At 37.5% G+C, this 22,865-nt stretch overlaps 1 protein-coding gene across 5 annotated transcripts in view; it reads right to left on the reverse strand.

The window, feature by feature from the left end:
• RB1CC1 (RB1 inducible coiled-coil 1) overlaps positions 1 to 22,865 on the reverse strand; it is an 82,656-nt gene that overhangs the window by 54,814 nt on the left and 4,977 nt on the right. For 3 of the 5 annotated variants that reach the window (XM_075023286.1, XM_075023283.1, XM_075023285.1), the window contains exons 2-5: positions 13,684 to 13,802; positions 11,507 to 11,634; positions 8,854 to 8,980; positions 8,422 to 8,592 (exon numbers count right to left, since the gene is read on the reverse strand). In XM_075023286.1, the coding sequence (XP_074879387.1) occupies positions 8,422 to 8,592; positions 8,854 to 8,980; positions 11,507 to 11,577 (369 nt within the window). In that variant the 5' untranslated portion in view covers positions 11,578 to 11,634; positions 13,684 to 13,802. Of the gene's footprint in view, positions 1 to 2,357; positions 2,413 to 8,421; positions 8,593 to 8,853; positions 8,981 to 11,506; positions 11,635 to 13,683; positions 13,803 to 18,166; positions 18,255 to 22,865 lie in introns of those variants that run through there. The other 2 variants (XM_075023284.1, XM_075023287.1) reach the window with 2 other exon arrangements.

A 22,865-nucleotide genomic window follows, 5' to 3' on the forward strand; every position in this document is an offset into this window, starting at 1 on the left:
AGATTTAGCTTAGACATAAGGAGGAAGTTCTTCACTGTGAGGGTGGCGAGGCACTGGAACAGGTTGCCCAGAGAGGCTGTGGATGCCCTGTCCTTGGAAGTGTTCCAGGACAGGTTGGATGGGGCTTTGAGCAACCTGGTCTAGTGGAAGGTGTTCCTGCCCATGGCAGGGGGGGTGGAACAAGATGACCTTTAAGGTCCCTTCCAACTCAAACCATTCTATGATTCTATGAAACACAAAACAGAAGTCACAAGTTACCAAATTTTAGTAGGGGGAAAAAAAAAATTACAGTTGAGATCACTTGTTACACTACTGATGACCAGCACTGACACTCTACATCTAGGAGTCTAACCTGTGGCAATTTGCCTTAATTTAACCAAATGAGAAGCTTGTCCCAGCAGTCTGACTCCTAAAAAAGTGAGAGTAAACAAGAGTATTTCCCAGAGTGGCAAATTAATATTTCTTTATTTTTTAGAAACCATGTAACAGAAGGGCATTCTAATAAGTGTCAGGATCTGTCATACGAGACATGCCCAAAGGAACTGCTATATAAAAACACCCCAATGCTGTCTAAGTATTCAACCAGGTATTCATTATCAGATGACCTGCAGCTCCTTGTTGTATACACAGAAGATGCAGACATTGAAACAAAATATCCCCTTATGAAAGCAATCATAAATACAATACTGAGAGACAAAAGATTTTTCCTGAACTATTTAGAGCTCAAACTGAATTAACATTGAGCTCAAAATTCATTAGCCTGAAAACACAGCTAAGTTTCTTTCAAATAACACGTTTTCAAAGTTTCCTGTAAGCTAATACACTACAAGTCAAATTGTACAACTAAACAGAGACATGACTGTTTCAGGGCACATATGCAAGATGTTACAACAGCATTCCATATTATCATCCTCCCAAAGTTATTTTTACATGTGTATCCCAAGTGCCAAAGAAATTCTCTCTGGGTGGTGGGGGGCAAACAGTAGAATTCTTGTCTGCATGGATGAACCTGAATGCAATTAAGAGTCCGCAGGAACCCAGTACTGCTTTTGATGCTGGTTCCTTAGGCGGTATCATGAAATAAACTCATTACATTCAAATAGTAAAGAATATTACTCTGAATTCAAGGGGGTCCAAGTAGACGGTTCTAACAAAGTTCAAACCACATACAGTAACTATTTGTCTACCTAATCAGAACTGTTTCAGTCTTAGATGATACTAAGCCGATACCAGTGCAGGGAACAAGAACATTATGTTAAACCATTTTTTATTTTTTATTGTTGCATAGAAGGGTCAAGAATAACACACTGTTTCAGTGAATCCTACAACCCTGCTTTCAAAATGTGAGGGTGTACAGCAAGAAAATGAAGTGGTGAAACTTCTTGCTTCCTTTGGAGTATCTACGTAGCTTAAATGTAGTTAAATTAAAAACTACACAAATGTATCTTTCTTATCATTCTATCACCACTGAAATACATCTTCAAGTGATTTGGCTTGTTCTTCCTACCATCTCCACAGACAACGTTTCTGGGAAGACCTCCTCAGGCTACTTTAGAAGGTTCAAGACCGATCTATTTCACGTAACCAGTATGTCTGTATGCAGAAAACAATTAAGCACCTCTCTGCTAAATGAATAAAGTCTAAAACCTGAATTATGTCAGGCATATAAATAAAGGCCTGCAATCCAACATATGTTCTAACACTTCTCTGTAAAGTTGCCAGCTCCAGCACAGAAAATGAAGCCTGCCTAACAACAGGCTTGCTTTTGTCATTGATTTTTCACAGATCCACTCAAGGGTAATTGGCAGACACCCAACGGTCCACAGCACACAAAAATTAACTTGCAGTTGCCTTGCAGAGAGCTATGTCCATCTTACTCAGCCATACCAGCATACCTAGAACACTGACAGCTTCACTGTACCACTGGAATGTGGACCTCAAGAAGCACCACTACCAGTACAATATTAGACAAATCCAGGCTAATCTCAACTTGCTGTTATGCTGAAGAGTAAAAAAAAGGCACCTTCACTTCCTAATTTGTCAAGAAATTCACAGGCCCACCAGAAAGATTTTTATCTTTGGCTGGGTGCTTTAACTGAATGTTTACTTGAATTATTTCCCTTGATCATCGTAACTTAAATTTAGGTGATTCTTCTGATTGTAATTACTTCTGTTTAGTATGTTTCAATCAAAATCAGCAGAAGTAATGAAGTACATTTCATCTAAAATGGAAATTAACTGGTAAAGTGTTTCCCATCAATTTCCAGACTTTGTCTGTGCATCCTACTGTCGTAATTCTGCTCATCTGAATGAAAAAAATCCAGGGAAGGTCTGCCTTAAGTGGGCTTTGGACTTACCTCTAAAGAAAAAAAGTTCTCAGGAAATGCAGGGTTCTTTCCATTCTCTACAACCCTGTGGTAAAAGGAAACAAGTCATCAAAGTCCTCTATTGCCATGTGTCTGAAATCTTGTAAAAAGGACTCCTTATAGGTTTCAGTCACCCTAAAAAATCAACCTCAGGCCAACAAAAAAGATCCTTGAAATGACACACGCCCATACACTGTAACAGCAGATAAACACTTCCACAAAAGGTAACCGTTATCTTGCTTACCAAAATTAGTAACCAAGACTGTTATCTCTAACTCATACACCTCCAACTAAAACTCAGTAAAGATACTAGATTAACCACTTCAAGATTTCAGCTTTTAAAGCCTGTAATTAGAAGAGTTAACTTCACTGAGGGAGACTGATATTTCATGGCAATTTCTCTCTTTTCATTAAGACAACTGATTATTCCATTCTCCTTTAATATTGGTCATTTTTGGTGAATGCGTCCTTTGGACACTTGTCCACACAGTTCATGACTTATTACATACTCGGAAATGTTATTTCATCAGCATAATACAGAATAATTTATTCTGTAAGTCATAGCTTAATGACTTTCTTCAGTACTGTTTTCACTAGCTCTTCACTCTGACATTAAAAGCAGGCTTGGAGAAGTTAAGTAACAGAATTTACCACCAAAAAAAAAAATACTGAGAAGCTGACATAAACCACCACAGCCAGGGAATCAAACCATGGTACAAGGTAAGTGATAACTTCTACTAGCTTGATTCCAAGCCACCCAAGTCTTTTTCTCCTGGTGAATTTTCTAAAAGCTTGATCTAGCAGTTCTGGTTACAAAGGCCAACCCAAACAAATGCTGTATCTTTTAGTATATCATAGGGTAGATCTTTTAGTACACCTTAGGGTAAACTAAAACTTGCTCCATTTTACCCCCACCCAGCTCAATTACTTTAAAAGATTACAAGATTAATCACTAAATCCAAGTTACAAAGAAGTCTGGACTTCTGTGGAGGAGCTAGAAGCGTGTCTGGCTATCAGACTAATAAATCAGCCAAAAAGAATGAATAGCATTAATTTAGCTACACAATTGTTACAAATATTACAATAACTTAAAGAACATTAAAATTTTAAAGTAACTCTTTCCAGGGGGTGTCAAAACAGCTTTCTAGAAGCGAAAGAGCATTTCTCTAAACAGTAGATACGCAGCTTTCAGGAAGTATGACTCTACTTCTTGGCTTAAGGATTACGAAGCGTTTGGAACTAAACCAAGAATGATCTAGGCACTATGACTACAGCCATGGTTTTAGGCAACCAAATGAAATGACCGTGCATTTTCTCATCCTCGTTCCCACTTCTCAAAGAAAAACTGACTGGAATTGACAGTTTGATGATAACAGCAGCAATATCACATGAAATGTGAAACCCACTAACAGAAAGTCCAAGTTTCCAATATCCTTCTTCTCGGACAAATAACATGGGAACTTCAGCTAGATCACTTAAAAAAAAAATAAAAATAATCCTTTCCTAAAGGCTAAGCTACCAGAAATTATTTTAAGCAGTGGTGTTAAAAGACCACAAGATTAGACAAGACTCATACAACGTAGTTTATTGCACAACACACTGTGCCAGGAACAGCTTGTCTTCTCCTAAGCTGCTGTGTACGTAACTTTTTGCAAACACTCTGTGGACCTTATCATCCACATACTGTAGCTCAAGGACAAAACTGCTGAACTGGAAGAGAGGTGGGAAACCAGGCTAGTTGTAAAAAGGCAAGCTGTAACCCTTTAGGCACAGACATCAAAGGTAAGGTTTTAGTTAAAGGGAAACTAGTATACTGAGACAAAATGAAAACAGGCTTAGAAAGTTGCTTTAACTGAGATTTAAAAGCCAGACAGTAAACGCAACAAACACTGACCAAAAAGGATCTGATAAAGTTTATAAAACAAAGACATTGTGCCATATATGACAAAATCTATGGCAAGAATTTCAGTTTAATTGGCAAAGGAACACATTAAGGTAACAGACATAGCTTCTTTAAAGCTACCTAATCTTTATACTGTGGATTCTACATAATGAGATCTCAGGTAATCAACAGGAACTTAAGAAAATATGTATAGATGTTAAAATCATGAAAGCAAAAAGAAAGAAAGATGGAGATATCTTGATATGGTAATCACAGTACCATGGAAAACCAAACAGGAAGTAATAAGTTTCCTACAGGAATGATTTTTGGTTAGGAGGTATTAAAATCTAAAAAATGCTACATCTAAGTTAATGAAATCAGTTTCAACTGGATAAAAAAAATACAACGCTGTTTTTACATATACCTCTACATATATGGACAAATGGCTATAAAAATGCCAGGGCCTCCACTGTGAACTAAAAGATTACTTTTGTTTATACCTGAATAGTAACTAAGGATATCTGAAAATTATGGCAAAAAAATGCAGAAAGCAAAAGCAGAATTGAAAATAATGGTCAGCTTTAGACAAGCAAAAAACAATGGAGAGGAAATAAAAGCACGGATTAATAAAAGTACCTGCTAAAGGAGAATCTAGAACTACTTGTTATTGTGAAAAACGTTAAAGGCTGTATACAAACTATGCATGAGACAAAGTGCATCAGAAATATCTGTCCACCTTTCTCCACAAGGTTCAAAATAATGTAAGGTAGAAAAACCACCTTTCATACAGTTGTACAGCATAGTTGCCAAGTAGTATACAGTTCAAGTCACAGATGCCAAAAAATTTGAATGAATTCAACACTTTTCAGGCAGGCTTAAAATGAGGGACAAACAAGATAGAAATAAAAGTCTTCACACCCTGAAATATTCATAATCTTCCACACACTGAATTTGCCTATTACTAAAGTAGACAGGGCATGAGGTATAAGAGATAACCAAGAGCTCTTGCACAGTAACTTAGCAGCCATCTTCTAAACAACTTTTACTATTTCATATGCTGTTTACAACTTCATATCAAGTCTGATTTTAAAATCATACTGTATATCTTCTCGCCAGAAGAGATACCAAATTAAATAGTAACTGGTAGCTATCAAATATTTTCCCCTACTTTTATATAGTTATACATCACTGTTTCTTATTTTTGACAAGAATAGGTAAGGCTTTCTATCATAAGCAATGATTTAGATTGTAACTTTTATTTTCCTAATACAAAACATTTTTATCCTGTATTAGTACATGTATTAGTAGTAAATATTAATTAAATTTAATTAAATTACCCTAAATAATTACAACAGGCAAAAACTCTCCATCAAGTACTGTCACTCTGTTTTTCTGGTAAAGCAGGTTACTGTCTCTAAAAATCAATAAAAAGACAAAGCTTGGATCATTAAGGCAGATTTTTCATGCCCATTTTGCAGGAAGTCTCCCATACAGTACTCTCAGTGTGGCTTTGGATGCATCAATCTCACAACTACAGAGGTTTAGAGCCTTTCTAGCTCTCCCCAGATCTTAATCAATTTTAAGAAGGATTAATATCCCGTGTTCCCTCTTCCTCCCAGCCAAGAGACTTACGGTGAACCTTGAAGAAGATTAATGTTCTAACCACATTCCCTCAGTCCTCCCTCAGTTTCTTCTGAATCACTGCTCAATATGCTTCAAGCAGGCATCATGAAAAACTGCTTTAGTACAATACTCCTTTATACAGTTTTCACACCTTGGTACATCTAAAGTCATGATAGCCTATTTACTAATCTCCCACCATACATGATGGTGGTGTCATTCACCTGACCTCCCAAAGAAGTACCCAATGCGTTTTCACAGCCTAACACAGAGCCTATGGTTTTGAAAGATTTAAAATCTTGGATAAAATTAACTGTGGATGTAAAGGTGTATCAGATTTAGGAATATTACCACCCATTTAATCCTTAAATAAATTAAGTTTTTCACAAAAGATTCTACTATCATTGTAGCCCTTTCACAAGGAGGAAAGAACTGGAAGAAGTGGGGAACAGAATAATCTTTTTCAAAGTAAATCCGCAGGCTAAAAATAAAAGCTCCATTCTACCTGGATCCATGTTTATAGACCTTTAAATACTAAATTCCTCCCCCCATCCCATAATAATATTAATATAAGTGCCATCAGGTATGGAAAGATTTATTTTCTTCTTGCAGATCAGCTCAGGATCACTCTCTCTAGATAATTTTTTCAGTCACTAGCTAAATATTATAACTCCAGTTGGCCAATAAAAGCTGTACTCCATGCAGAGACTTTTAAGAGTATTTCAGAAATATGGGCTTCCCTTACAGAAGACTTGCCACCAGAACAAGACAGTAAAGATCTAAATAATTAATTTAAAAGCAGAAACACTGCAACAATCTTGCTTGCTCTGCATAGTAATACATCCTTCAGAATCAAGGGGGAAAAGAATATAGCACTAATAATTCTTTTCAAGTCTAAGTAGGAGTAATTTTTATAAAATTCCTGGAATATAAAAAGCTTACTCCAGAGGAATTAAATCTGTTCTATCAGTGTATACTAAGTTCACCAGACTAAAACAAAAATTGAGAATCTTCAAGAGCACAAAATCAGAGATGGGATGAAGAAAGAAGATAAAATATCAACAAGAAACGAGACTAGGTACCACCACCTTTCACTTCCATTACCCTAAGTAAAGCACAAACACAAAGACCATAGTAATTACTACAGCCCCCTTTCATATCAAATCAATTTTAAACCTTTAACAGGTATCAGTCTTGCTGACTTTTATAATATCCTCTTAACACCTCACAGAAAACAGTTTTAAAGCACTTTCAGTTTCAGCTGCTAAAACCAGAATCCTCACACTCTTCGAGGCGCATAGATGAAATCCTCCCACTCCTAGCTGAATTCGCATCGATATCCATTCTTCTCTGTATATGATTCACAGATCCCTAATAACTCAAGGTCCTATTTACTAAGTCAGCAGTAACTGTCAACAGATGGTGGAGAAAGGAAGAGAGCCTACTGGACTCAATCCTTGCCTTAAATCAGAAAGTATGTCAAGGTCAGATTATTCAGGCTAACTTTCCTCCTCCTGACAGGTCAGGAGACCAAGGGGGAAAACAGAAAACCCTGTACTATATATGCAAGACTGAGCACTTTTCTATGAATTCAGCTGTACAGTATTAAAACCAGCCACTAGAAGTGCTAAATATTCTTTTGGACTGCATTAAAGTCTTCACTGAGACTAAGAAACTTTGCTACCAAGATAACGTGCTGAAAACATATTACTATTCGTTTTGTGCTAAGTGCTACACATAACCGTTCCCCCACTACCAGCTGCCAGAAGTTAATAATAATAATCTTTGGAGACATGAAAAATATTTAATGTATTGAAGTATAAAATTTGAAAAGGAAAATGAGGGCAGTATTTCCTAACATTAAGAAAAGCAATCAGTCCAGCTACTGAAGGCATTGTGTCACTCTCTTCAAGCTGTTCCTACTGCATGCACACTTGATATCTTACTGACCATGTTGCAGGGAGCTAGTTCCCCCTATCAAAATAATACAGGTGTAATCAAATTGGTATTCTGACAAAGTTTGCTTTCTATGCAAGTAAAAGCCAGCACTCAAGAATGAAAGACCTGAATTTTAGGAAAAGAAAGCTTAGTTTTATTAATTTCTCACCAGTTGTTTAGATATACAGGATGAAAACAGAAGCTTAGCAAGGTGCTTTTAGAAATTATACTGCTAATTTTCTACTTGGGTTAACAACATTTCCACAGTAACTTTTCTGTTTTCAGGTTGAGGCAGACTGAAAACATTGAAAATAAGGCAGAGCATTAAGGCATGGGTCCAAAGCAACCAGATTGCTTTTATTTTGTAAATGCTGTAAACATATGCATCCATAAAGCTGTATTACAATACGCTTTTGAAAGAAGCTTTGAACATGCTGAAGAAGCATGCACATTTCAATACTTACCTTGAAACTTTCAGACAAAGGCTCTGAAAAATACATCATCACTAATATGCAATTTTTACTATCTTGAACAAACTATTTCATAATTTATATCAAGCAAATAACAAAAAGGTTATTTTCCTTTGGTGTGCAAGTACAGCAAGAATTTACGTACCACAGCAAGTTGTGTCCGTGATGCTACCGTATGAAACACTGCAGGCATCATGAGAGATTCTTCTACTTTCAATTCCATCTCATTCTCTGCTGAAAACGTGGTTTTGGGGATAGCTGGTGGACGTTCACACAAGATCATTTCTTTGTTGAATAAAAAAATTGGATTGGTATCCTACACTCAAAAAGAAAATGAAACCAAACACTGAGTAAAGGCAACATACTGTTCAATTACCAATTATTTCATCATGCAGGTAGCATGTCAAGAACATGTTAAAATCTACATGTATAAGCTAATATATAACCATCTGTTTCTCAAAGCAAAGAAATCCAGCAAACAGTACATTACAAAAAAATACTTAAAAATCCCTTACTAAAAAGTCTTTTTCTTCCCCTATAAATGACAGTTTAGGCAAAGAATGCAGTATGCACTTACTGTTCCAGCACTGTAACTACACACTCTTCTGTCTGGTGCCATACACTCTCCTCCATTGACAACCAGTACTTGGTGCTGAATGGCAATCTTATACTTTGTTTGAATTGCATGTTTCAGATCAGCCACACTGGAAAAAAATGGGAAGAGAAGGTGACTCTTATCAGCATACTTGTCTCTATTACAGGAATATGTAAAATTAGAGACACAAGTGACTTGTCTGTGTCAAAGCAGAACTTTTTTTAAAGAATTATTACTTCTTATTCTGCACAGTGACATATTTGTAAGTTCTGTAAGTGTTGTAATGTGTTGCATTCTGGATATCCAGCTTTTAGCTGATAGCTTATTAGAAAACAGCCTCTGCATTACTGGGAAGTAATCAGCAATCTTTTTCCAAGAAGATCTGATAGCACGTTGAAATTCTGGTTTAAGTCATACGAGGCATTTAGGACAATAACTACAGAAGTCATATTATGTTCTTTGAATATATACTTTATGAACAAACAGCTGACTGAAAACCTAGAAGACAAGAATATTAGCACTTCATTATGCATAACGTAAGCACAATTTCACCTAATCAACTCTGATTTACTGTACATGAAGTGCACTACAGCAATTAACAATAACAGGAAATTAAACAATCCATATATATATGTAACAAATTCATATAAACATTACAGACACTTTTAATGCAGAAAGTAGATCAATAAACCATCCTTGTTTTCATTCACCATCCTTGTACATTTAATTCTGGGTGATGACATCTTCACATTACTGCTTATTTTAGACAGTTCTAGACTTTGTCTTGAAGACACAGGCAAAGAGGAAACTAAACAAGAATTTACTAATATAATACAGTAACTGATCCAAACTATAACACACTGGAGTAGTACCTGTGCAAAGGTATTAAAAAGCTTCAGAGTATTCAGTGAATAATCAACAAGCATCAATGGTTTTGATATAACTGGCAGGAAACATAACAATGTTACTGGCTATATGGTACTTGAAAAATAAAGATCAGTTATCTAAAATAACCCTGATTCAATACAATGTCATGAATTCACTACAAATATCTCATGAGCACAAGCTTGTACTTCCTAGCTGCGTTAGAGAAAGCATTCACCTACCATATCCATGGTCTCTGGGAAGATAGCTTGGCCTATCCATGTACAAGGAGACAGGCAAAGAACCCAAGAAAGTTAGTCTTGCTAAAAAGAGCAAGTCTAGATATACAGAATAAGAAGTTAAACTGTTCAACTGAAGAGTCTTGGATTTTGTGCAGTTCAGCTGTTGGAAAGCTTCTTACTCAAAGAACTATCCAACTGAGCAAAATATCAGCCCATGCCAGACTATTAGGTGCCTGGTCTGGCAGCTCAGATGCTATACCTCACTCACCATAATTTGGGAACAGAATCTCTCAATGTACCAGACAGCATACAGGGGTACTGACACATCTGCAAATGACCTGGTAGATCCAGAATGGCTGAGATGACTACTTCATGCTCAATGATACCCTGAATGTCAGTAGGCTTTGCAGAAGAGCATACAAAAACAATCAGTGTAGACAGTCTTAGGGTCCTTCAACCACAAACAAGTTTCAAAATCCAAATTCACTTGTTGAGTCATGAAAATTACAAACAGGAATTCACGAGAAAGGAAACAATGGATTTGAGCACAAAATCCATGGTAGAAGTCTTTCAAACACAACTACTTGCAGCTCATTCATCACTGATAGAATATAAAGACAGAAGGTAGGTAAAAGCTTGGCTCTTACTAGCTCCAAGATGTATGGGCTATCATGATATTATATACGATTTACTTATTAGATCAGAGTCCCACATGAGAAGAAAGAAAAAGGATACAATACATCCAGTATATCTAGACCGGTCTAAAAGTATCTTTACATTTGCAAGACGCTTTTAATGTACAGTGAAAAAATACAAGTAGCAAATTTGTTGGGACTTAACTATGATTCTGTAACACTGCTCATGTTTCAGGCAGTTGGGCATTCAGAAGTTCATGTTTTACATATAAAATGCTGTAAAACATTTTGGAGCCTTACAACATAGAACACTAACCAGTCCCATCCTGGACACGAGACAAAAAACTATATGCCAGTTCTTTAGCATCCAATCTAAAAATATTACAGAGCGCATATTTTCTTCAAGATAAGTATATACTGACAGGAGAAAGAGCAATCTGCAGAATTTCTTCTATGATGCCAGTCAGTAAAAAATAAACCTTTTACACAAGAATCCTAAATAAAAACACCATCCAATAAAAGGTCACAGAAGATCAGAAGTCATTCTGAGAGTTTTTCCAAAAAAACACCAAACATAACACCAGACTCAGCTAAGAGCAGGTCATCCCCTGTCACAGCCCCAGAAAGTAGATAACCTCGCCACTCTTTCATGGGACCTCAAACACACACAATCACCTGCAAGCCATTGAAAACGCTAATCAAAAAAAAAAACAACCCAAATTCACTGAAATACATGAAAACCTATAAGATAACTACATGGACATACTAAAAAACAACTGAGTATCATGTCTCCAGAACTCAGTATACAAAAAGTATATATACTCTTTTTTTTTTTTTAAACTTAAAAAAAAAGCCAAACCAAAAAACCAAAACACAATTAATTTACTTTCTTACTTTTGTACAGCAAGTTCCGTATCAAAGGTAAGGGTAGTTCCAGTGTTGACCAGAAATACATATAGCTTCATGATGATTTCTTTATGTCTCTGAAGTTTATAACTTCCACTGCTAAAATCATTTAGAAACTGAAAAAGAATTCAAGTGTTAGTTTCACATATGAGTTACAAAGACAACATGTATATGCTTTTGAAAAAATACTTTTAGATATATAGTGGGTGAATACATCAATCTCACATTCCACAGCTCTTTATTCATTTCCAAACACAGATGCTCCTCTGACCAGAAACATGGGCAAGGTAAGCCTCCACATGTGCAGATGGTTAAGAGAACACACAAAAATATACACTGAGGAGAATTAAAAAACCAAAACAACCAAACCAAAAAAAAAATCTGACCCACAACTTTCAGTTGCAGAGGCTACCATCTCAGATCATTACCTGGCTTTTCTCAATTGTGAAATGCATTTTTAAAGCCCCAGATACAGTTATTTCCAAATATCTTTTCTAGATTTTTCAAACAGCACCAGATCTATGCTGTAAGTATTCATTCTTCAACTTACAGCTACAAAGTCTATCTGCTCACTACTATCCCTATCCATAGTTTTTTGCACTCAAGACATACAGAAGCATTAGCAAAAAATAAAAATAAGAAATAGCTAAGATTTTGTAGATTTTCTTTTTGTATCTCTCCATAATTAAGTAATAGTTTTAAAAAAATGTTTTCCTCTGTTTTCAGCACTAGATAAATCCGTAGCTACTTTCTTCATCACTAATAGCAAATATGGAGTAATCAAAAATGAAAGTGCAGTCCAACACGTTGGATGCATTTTCAGTCCTATGCCCTACAAGCATCTGCATGAGTGACTATAGGCACGTTTTTCCAGTGTACATAACAGATGAAAAACATTGAACTACTTTGTAAAACATTGAGATTGAATCTGAGATTTTACCACTGAAATATTCCGTGCTTCTGAGACTTTTTCTCTTCTCCTCCACAGGAGCTCAGAAGTTTATGAATAACTTCCTCCACACTAACAAAGCTACTACAGAAGTACAACTAGCACTGCTGTCACTAATGACCTGACTTTTTTTGATGGGAAAGGACTTATGCAAAGTTAAGCTGTAAAAGTTTCAGCCACTAAGCAATTTTCTTATATCATTATAAAAATGACTTTTTGGATTAAATTACTTCACAGGAAATATAAGAAGTCCCTCTTTCTCTGGAATATGAACAGGACACACACACATGGTCTATACAGCTAATTGTATTATTCCAAAATTAGTCTGAATTTGCATTTATCTCTTTGCCCACACAGAGCAAAATTGACAAACCATTGAGAAAAATAACAAAAACACATTAAAATGGGGAGGGGGGAGAGGTTTTACCAGAATAATAATTCCAAAAAGTCAAAAGAGCTTTATTTCAGGAGAGTGGCTTTCCACACACACTTTTCAAGCACTACTTATCATACATAAACTAGTCAAAACATGCATTTTCACAACAAGGCTTCAGAAACAGAACCATATCAAATAAAAAGACCCAGTTAAATAATTTGATCTGAATTGAGTTTTGTTGTCCTTGCACTTGAACTCTACTGTACTCAATGGCACCAGTTCCAATTTATATTGGAAAAAGAAGAATATATTCTATAAACAAAGTTATTAGATAGACAAAAACTGCTGAACACCAAGAACAAGCTAGCAAAAATTTATTACTAAATACTTTCGCCTAGGTTTCAGAATTAATCAGTCTTATGTGAACAGAGAGACTTCTTTTTACAAAGGGTGTATTTGTGACTGTGGTCCAGGTAGAATTAGAAACAGATGTCAAATACAATGCTTAAAGCAAGCACCATGGAGCACCCACCCAAAAAAAAAAAAAAAAAAAGCAAGCTCTTTCCACCTAAGCAGAGTAAAAGGCTTGTATAGTATCTAGTTTTCATATAAACATTACTTTCCAAGCTGAAGTAATATTTAAGAGAGAATCCGTCTGGAAACTTTATGTACATAAAGTGAAATTTTAATCAAATATTTACCTCTCCATACCTTAACAATAAAGCTACTTAAAACACAGAAAGAAAACACATTATCAAGATCAAAAATATTTATGACAGCATCTGCCATGCATGCATCAGCAGTATCGAACTTTTTAACTTCAAGCAAAGAAAGAATTACCTTCAGGCACTATACAAAGCTACCACCTTCTTCAAATTCAAGAGGACAATAAACGCACACATTCGCTTTACTTGATTTTTGGCAACAGAGTAGCATGGCTGTTCAAAGCCAGAGAAGATCTGCAAAGAAAAGATACAGAATACAATTACAGGTATTATTAAAATGTCAGGATTTTATGGTCATCATTGCATCTAGCCCAGAAATCCGTGTATGTCAATGCCAGAAAGAATAATTATGTGGTAGGGTTTTTTTTAATTAACAATGCTATCCAGTTACAAGTCTGCTCAAAACTGCTACATACCAGAATATTTTTGCCCACAAGTTTGGTTTAAAATAACCGTTAGTGATATTCTTTAGTATTTACAAGGAGCTAAACTTAGTTCACTAAAAAGAACTGCTCGTGTTTTCATTAACTGAAAGTATTTTTCAGAATTGGTGCAGAATGCTGATACGATGACGCTAAGAGCAATAAAGTCATAACAAAATGCAATTTATCTAAGAAAATCCAGTGTAAAAAGGCACACATGCTACTGATGTAGAATGAACAGTCTTATCCTGCAGCTGTATCCAACAGGTTCCTTCAGGAATCAGCATCATCTTCCTTACATGAAACAAGGTAACCTTGTTTGTTAAGCCATTCACCTACTTTGAAAATGTTTGTTAGATTTTTTTTTATTTTTTTTTTTAATAAACTGAAGAGGTCACCATTCCCAGCTGCTTGTCACTGGCCTCCTTGTCAGGGGCTTCCTCTCCCACATCTGCTGTTTAAACTTGTATTGGGTTTGGATGGCAAGACTTTGGTAGCAGGGTGGGTTACAGGGGTGGCTTCTGTGAGAAGTTTCCAACAGAGCCAATACCAGCCGGTTCCAAGAAGGACCCGCACTGGCCGAGGCCGAGCCCATCAGCGACAGTGGTGGTGCCTCTGGGATACAGATTTAAGAAGGGAAAAAAAAAGAGTTGCTGGGGCACAGAAACTGCAGCCAAAGAGAGGAGTGAGAATATGTGAAAGAAACAACCCTGCAGACCCCAAGGTCAGTGCAGAAGGAGGGGCAGGAGATGCTCCAGGCGCTGGAGCGAAGATTCCCCTGCAGCCCGTGGGGAAGACCCTGGTGAGGCAGGCTGTCCCCCTGCAGCCCAGGGAGGTCCACGGGGGAGCAGATCTCCACCTGCAGCCCGGGGAGGACCCCACGCCGGAGCAGGTGGATGCCCAAAGGAGGCTGTGACCCCGTCGGAAGCCCAAACTGGAGCAGGCTCCTGGCAGGACCTGCAGATCTGTGGAGAGAGGAGCCCACGCTGGAGCAGGTTTTCTGGCAGGACTTGTGACCCCAAGGGGGACCCACACTGGAGCAGTCTGTGCCTGAAGGACTGCAGTCCGTGGGAAGGGACCCACACTGGAGCAGTTCATGAAGAACTGCAGCCCGTGGGAAGGACCCACGTTGGAGAAGTTCATGAAGGACTGTCTCCCGTGGGAGGGACCCCACGCTGGAGCAGGGGAAGAGTGTGAGGAGTCCTCCCCTGGGGAGGAAGGAGCAGCAGAGACAACGTGTGATGAACTGACTGCAACACCCATTCCCTGTCCCCCTGTGCCACTGAGAGGGGAGGAGGTAGAGAATCTGGGAGTGAAGTTGTGCCTGGGAAGAAGGGAGGGGTGGAGAGAAGGTGTTTTGAGATTTGGTCTTATTTCTCATTACCCTACTCTGGTTGATTGGCAATAAATTAAGTTAATTTTCCCCAAGTCGAGTCTGTTTTGCCTGTGACAGTAATTGGTTGAGTAATCTCTCCTTGTCCTTATCTCGACCAAGGAGCCTTTTGTTATATTTTCCCTCCCCTGTCCAGCTGAGAAGGGGGAGTGACAGAGCAGCTTTGGTGGGCACCTGGCATCCAGCCAGGGTCAACTGGCCACAACAATCAAAATTAACCAGATCAACAAAGGTGGTCTTTTTAGGCTACCCTAGTTCATTTTAGTGCCAAAGGAAAAGGAGTCCTTGGCAAGGAAGGCAGTGATGAGCAGTTGGGCTCAGGGCAGTCAGACAAGTGCATAATCAAACCCCAAACTGTAAACAAACATTATTTCTATCATGTTAATGCCCTAGCAAGCTTTCTGAGAAGATGATCAGGCACTATAAACGGTGATAATCCATTACTAAAAATAGGTTTGCCGAAGCCTGAAAACCATTAGGACATGTAAATCATTTTATACAACTCATGCTACTAGCGGTAAATCAAAACCACTTCATCCCAAATTTGAAAACCTTATGACAAACAAAAAAATTACACAACTATTACACATATTTTATGTGCATGGAACACTTTGGCTGTTACTTGAGCTATTATCTTCCTCCCTCCTGTCCACTCTGTCTTTACTCCTATGCAAAATGCACGTCACCCTGTCAGAAGCAAAGGTGCAATAAAAGGGAAAAAAGCAATGTGTTTAAGTACCACCATTGGAAAAACAGTAACTGAAGTATCCTCTTCCAGATTAGCTATCAGCAATCAGTAGTTGCACTCGAGCAAAATACATTTATGAATACTTGCTTTACATCAAAGTAATGCACATTAACACAAGTAGCAAGAAACTACTGAAACACTTCTGCCACAAAATAGGACTGCAACACTATAACCTCTATTCTTCTAATTCCTTTGCAACCATTAAGAAGTCAAAAAACAAGTGTTGTTTCTTCCACCCAACATTTCAACAAACAATCCTGGGGGAACACAAATCCACCTAGACAGGCAGGACAAATTTGTATTAGGTTACTCTTTAAATAAAAAGAAGAAAAGAAAAACAAAAGTTGAATTCATCCACTCTCAAAGTTCCCACAAATTTCAGTGAGTACTTCCAGCAACTTCCAGGAACATGTGAAAGGTTTCAGAGAATACGTGCCTTTAACACCAAGCTCTCCTGCAGATTCACTGATGCCCAATAAAGGCAGGCTGCAGGCCTCCCTTTAGCAGGAATTATGTCAAGTGCCTCTCTCCAGCTGCCTGTTTTCACAGCACTGGAAGAAACTGAATTTTGAGAGCTCTCCCTAATCTTGCATCTCCAGACAACATCTGGCTGAGTTTGGCCACAAAGTCCAGTATTAAAGGGGGAGATGCATGAAAACCAGTCACAGTTGCCTAAGTCTCTTCTTTCAAAGGTCTGGTTACAGCAGACTATTACAAGCAAGGTCAGCTACATATCACAAATTAGCCTTTAAGTTTGTTCCCAATACTCAAGAATATTGTGAGTTAGCAGTAAGACAAGTTTTTAACATAAGCTTGGAGTGAAGTCAGGCACCATCAAGCTTCAACAAAATATATCCATAAACACATACATTTTATTATTCTTCTGTTTGTATTACCTCAAGAGGCCATTAAGAGAATTTCAGGCTTTTTTAGCATTGCATTAGATCTGTGCTATCATATAAACTAGATCCTTCAAATTATGGGATGGAAGCCTGTATGATCAACACCATGAATTATCAGTAACACCATTGAAAAATAGCTGAAAAGGAAACTCCTGTAGCAGCTGCCAGAGCAGACAGAAGATGGTAGACATGAATATAAGAACGAGATTACAAAAATTATAGTAAAAATAGCACAAAGTAGAGAAAGCTTCCAGAATTAATTCAGAAGATGTATATTTTGTTACATTAGCTAACAAAACACCAAAAGCAGCCATGAATATGTTATGCTGGTTATAACATTTATTTCACTGCTCTACATTGTGTTTACATTGCAATGCAATTACTACATCTGCTTCACTTCATGAAAATATTGCAAGCTTTTCCTGTCCAATATAAACTCTTCAACAACTGAATACTTTTGAAGTCTATGCTGATCAATACTTTCAATGCATGTTGTTTAAAAGTTCTGAAATGTATCTTATTTAGTTCAGAGCATGCTCATTGTTACAACTGTAAAGGGAAATGAATGCCTGTTTACAGACCTTTCCTTTTTGTAATTACAGTACAGGAGTCATGGGTTTCACAGCACTCCACAAATAATCCTATGGCTACATTAACCATCCTTTTCTACCATTAAGTGCAGAATCCCTGCTCCATTATCCAGTTCTGACTTCCATTGTTTCATGGCACAATTCCTTCCAACTTTACACTGAAATATGGCATTCAGGGTAGGACAAAGACAGAAATCAACATTTATGCTGTTTGGGTTTAAAGGGGTATTATCAACTTCACTTCAAAGTCATTAAGTTTCCTCTACAATATCCCAATATCTAACTTCATGCACATGTTTCTGACATCTCATTTCCCATGCCTCCTTTATAAACTGGATTACAAACTAAACTCAAGCAAATTAAGATATTAATACATTTTTCTTTAACTCCCTGGAATTTAAACTGACCTATGCCAAGTCATGGCTTTCCTTATAACCCAGTGGTTTAAAATCCCATCGTCTACAACAGCAACACATCAGGTACCTTGCTTTTTGTGCCTAGAGAAGTACTGCTTCACATCTGTACACTAAGTACCATACTTACCAATGCTTCATCTCCCAGGTCATACAGGACCAAGAGGCCCAAACTCTCTCCCCACTATGTATATCTCCAGGTTGGAAGGGGCTCAACTCTGAAAGCAGACAGATAGAACTAGCTTAACTACCTAAGCAAGGCAAGATTCTCACTGTTCACTCAAAAGCCTGCAATTCCACATTGCTAATTATTAGACATTAATGTGACTCCGTATGAACATCATCTGTATGCTGCTAATAAAGGAAGTTTCTCTTCTCTTACTACAGACCAGCGGAGGCTATACTACAGGTAACAGTGCCTCCAATATGAATCATAAATGTTACCCCTGATCACAAGGGTCAGGCATCTCACAGCACATCACTGCAGAATTCCTGCCTGTCAAAAGGGCAATTCATCCAAAGCAAAGGCTGACAAGTCTGTCACGTGCTTAAAAGACTCAAGTGCTATTCCTCATTCACTGAGTATCTTATCTGGAGAACACCTCCCCTCAAGGAAAATATACCTTTATTACCTCTGGAGATGGAGCACCAACTTTGGGGTGCATTAACACCTTATAAAGCTGTGCTTCATTTCCATACAGCAAATCTTAAGGTTTGCCATTGAGATGCTGCAATTCCTGTGATTTCACCTTTCTCTCCTCTCCGTTTAGAGCAGTATTTCCTGTTTCACTTTGACTTAAGCAACTCTACAATAGACAACGGTACAAGACTAACGCAGAATGTTCCTTCCAATTAATTTTGTTTTCTTCTACAAACCTGTCTTCTACCTCTACTTCCCTTGTTTTTTCAGGTGCCTGCCTCAAAAAATGCTCTCTTGCTCCAACTTGCACACCTCACCTCATAAGCAAAGGATTTTATAGCACATAAATCCTAGCATCAAAGGAAAATGAACATAGAGACCGAAGCTGAATTTAAGGAAACAAAAGATCTCTAAAAGTAGACTTCAAGGAGCTTTCTTCAATACTGCAACCAATGCATCTAACCAGAAATATCTTAATTTTGCAGAAGACTACTACCCCACCAGAAGAACAGACAGAATGACCTCATTATGAGGGCACACATTCTTTACTAATGCTTTTAGCAACAGAAATGGCACAGTTTCTAAAACACAATGCAAATGCATACCCTTATCTGGACAACAAAGTGTTGAAAGGAAACATACTTTAAAAGGCACTTTAAAAACCTGAAATAAAACTTTAAAAAAAAAATCCTAAGCTATGTGATGAATGAATAGTAGGGCTTCTCCTGACCCAGCTGCAGAGAATAATTTCATCCCCCACTCCTCCAAAATAAATTTAACCAGAAGACCACATCTAATCACTGACACACATGTTACTTCAGGTGGAGATCTATCCCATTACCACCTCATATCAAAGCCTATAAACCTCATGTTCAAGCCACACTGTGGTCTTAAAGAAAGGCTGTCAATCCCCGACATCTGTAAGGTGCCATCTGGAGCTCTATTTATACTTTGTTGAGATGTGTATCAGGCACAGAGGCGGTTACTTAATTACAGCATCTCCAACAGTCACTGTGTTGTTAACAGCTCTCGAACTCAGCTGCTGGTCAGTAAAGCAAGTCTTTTCCACTCAGCACAGCACAAGAACCAAGCTGCAATTCTGCAGAGCAACCAGGAAACATGCTTAAGTCCCTACTTCCCAATTCACGTAAGAGGATTTTCAAAACTCAGTAATCCAGTATACAGTAATTCATAGTATAAGAGGCTTCCCCCTCCGCTCCAAGATGAATCATTTTACACAATACCAACTCATACGTAAGAGTTACATATGACCACCATATTCAGAGTTGCTCCTGCAACTCAATTGCATGGAAGCTCCTCATTAAGCAAAGCAGGTGCAGAAATACTTTCACAGATGCTCAACAACATGAACGGTGGAACAGCAGAAGATCAAAAGCAACTGCATCTGGGCAGGTAAGAAAACATTGTGCATTAAAGAGTAGCTTTGAAATCGGTGTGGCCCAAAACAATGCAGCTTCTTACAAGTTCAGACACAACCTATATCATGAACTCTAGGAAGGCAACAGTTTCAAGCATGTTTATGAGGCAGCAAGCACATTATTAGGCATTGTGTCATGACTCCATATGTACATAGTTATCAAACTTCAGATCTGAAGGTTAGCATCTATTTACACTGCTGTTTTCACTGATTTGAGGAGCTATCAAAACACTACCCCTATAATATATCAGGCAAAAGTTTTTCTTTCTCCTCCAACAGTAACAAAAAAAAAAAACCCAAAAAACCCCAAACAAACAAACAAAAAAAACCCACAAAAACACACCAACAAAAACCCACAATGCTTTACCATTTTTCAAAACCCCACATCTCTTAGCCGACAGAAAGTGAAACTTCTGTGTCTCAGTTAACAGGTACAATTCAGAAAACAAACCAAGGGTTTCTGACATTCTTATTGCTAGGAAAGAGCCCACAGCCTGCAAAAGTACCCTTTTTCTTTCTTTTTTTTTTTTTTTGTTTTTAATTGATGGAAACAGTCTTTCCACAGCTGTCTGCAACTTGGTTTTTGACAAAGTTAAAAAAAGCTGACAAAACCTTCAGTTATGTGTAATTTTGCCATTTCAAAAGCATTTGCAGACTACAAGTCTCCCTCCAATTACAGAGATTAATACATTCATTCTGCAAAGAATGGTGCTCCTGGGTATGTGGAGCTTCAGGTGGTTTTATTCAAGTAACTGACTGACTCCATACTGGTGGGAAGCTTCTCCCTGTAGACATATACTCTTTAAAAATAATTAGCATGTAAAAATCTTAGTGTTTCCAAACAATTCTGCAAGAAACAACCAAGAAAAATTCCTTTATTTCTTACATCAAACTCGGACAAGTCGGCACCAATACTTCTTTCACTAACACTCTCTCTCTGGTTAACCAAGACCACAATCACATAAACACCGGTTATAGTAAGAGCACCAGACTTATGAATCCCTTTCCTCAGCCAGTTCTTCTTCTGGTCCTCTCCCTGCACCAACTTTCAGTGGTGCAACTTTCCACACTTCTATGGACTAAACTGGATTACTTTGCTGTAATAAGTTACAAACAGCATACTTCCCCAAGTTACTGCTAGGTCAAATTAGTTCCATGATCCAGTTCACTACACAGCTCCATAAACTGTGACACTAAAAAAAAGGTGGGAAAGAGGCCGATGACAACAGGGGCTACTGAACATCAGCACCATCATCCAAGAAGACATGTGAGAATTTCCAGAAGGCATCATTCACATCCCTAACTGCCCATGCCATCATCAATTACCAATAGATAACTTCTTATAAATGGTACCCTATTAAAAAAATGCCAGTATCCTCTCAAAGAGCAGGCTAAAGTAACTCAAGAATAGCCAGTTACTACGGACAGAATTGAGGACAGAGTTTCTCAAAATATAGACCATGAGGCCACTTTTCCTGCCCTCCTCTCTCCACATACACCATCATAATGGCACCAGGTTTTTTTCCCTCTTTTATGTGGATAGTACAAGGTAACTTGGCCAGACCTACTTTAAAGGATGAAAGCACAGAAAGTAAGACTGATTAAATGGCATTTATTTCACAGGAATGGAAACACTATGGATAGAAAAGCAAGTAAAATATTGACAATAATGAAATGTAAGACAAGTAAAGATCCTTGTGATTTAGTCTGGTTGCCTACATAAAAGTCACAGGTTGTTCCTTAATTAATTTCTATTCATAAGCAACCATATTTTAGAGTAACATTCAAGTTTTCCAGTAATAAGGAAATCCACCACCATCTTGGTAAACTGTTCAAATGATTAGCAACTACCAAACTTGTTTCATATTTTTCTTATTCATATGGATGTTTATAAATTTAGCATTTGAACTTTCATGATCTAAAGACGGAATTTCTCTAATTTCTCATTTTTAAGTTCCTTTATAATTCACATCACCTATGAACCTCCTCCTATTTATCAATATTTTCTTTCCTTTCAGTGGTATCTGAAACAGACAAGTAAAGGACCATCAGCAACATGCAGAGTCAACATAACCCCTACCCTCCATATGAATACATGTTCAAAAATCATGTCTAGATTTTTGGCAAATCAGCTTACTACTCTATTTGCATGTTACATAGTTACAAATCCCCTTCAGATCTCTATTAGTATCAATCAGAAAGACAACAACAGCAATGTATTGAGAAATGAGAAAAGCTGCAGGATGGGTTTGAAGAATGTTAAATTTCATCTTACCTTAAAAAGTGTTTAGTAATGTTCAACTGCCCTTCTTTACCTTTCTGGGATAAATCTTTGGTAGTTTAAAAGAGCTAACAAAGTGCACTAATAAATCCCTTTATGGAATATTACCAACTAAGAACTACACAACCTTACAAAAAAAAAAAACACAACTGCTGAGATATCATAACTGTACTTCTGCCTTATTGAACCCTAGTTGTGCTGTCTGCAGCCATAACATGCATGTGAAATTGTTGTTACATTACATTTGCTTTTTGAAATTTATAGTTATGTTATGTGAAAGTCTCAGAGATAAGTAAAGTTTACACATTACACCCCCTCTTTTCGTTCAGACAGAACTGAGAATTTTGAGTCATATTTTCATTTTTTGTTTAAAGAACCATTCACTGGGTTTGAATCAAGTCTCCTTCAATCAGCAGACAATACAAGTATTTGTAAAGAGTATTTTTAATTACAATAGACAAGTCATCTTG

Source organism: Buteo buteo, chromosome 3, assembly GCF_964188355.1.
Source record: "Buteo buteo chromosome 3, bButBut1.hap1.1, whole genome shotgun sequence".
Taxonomy (NCBI): Eukaryota; Metazoa; Chordata; class Aves; order Accipitriformes; family Accipitridae; genus Buteo; species Buteo buteo.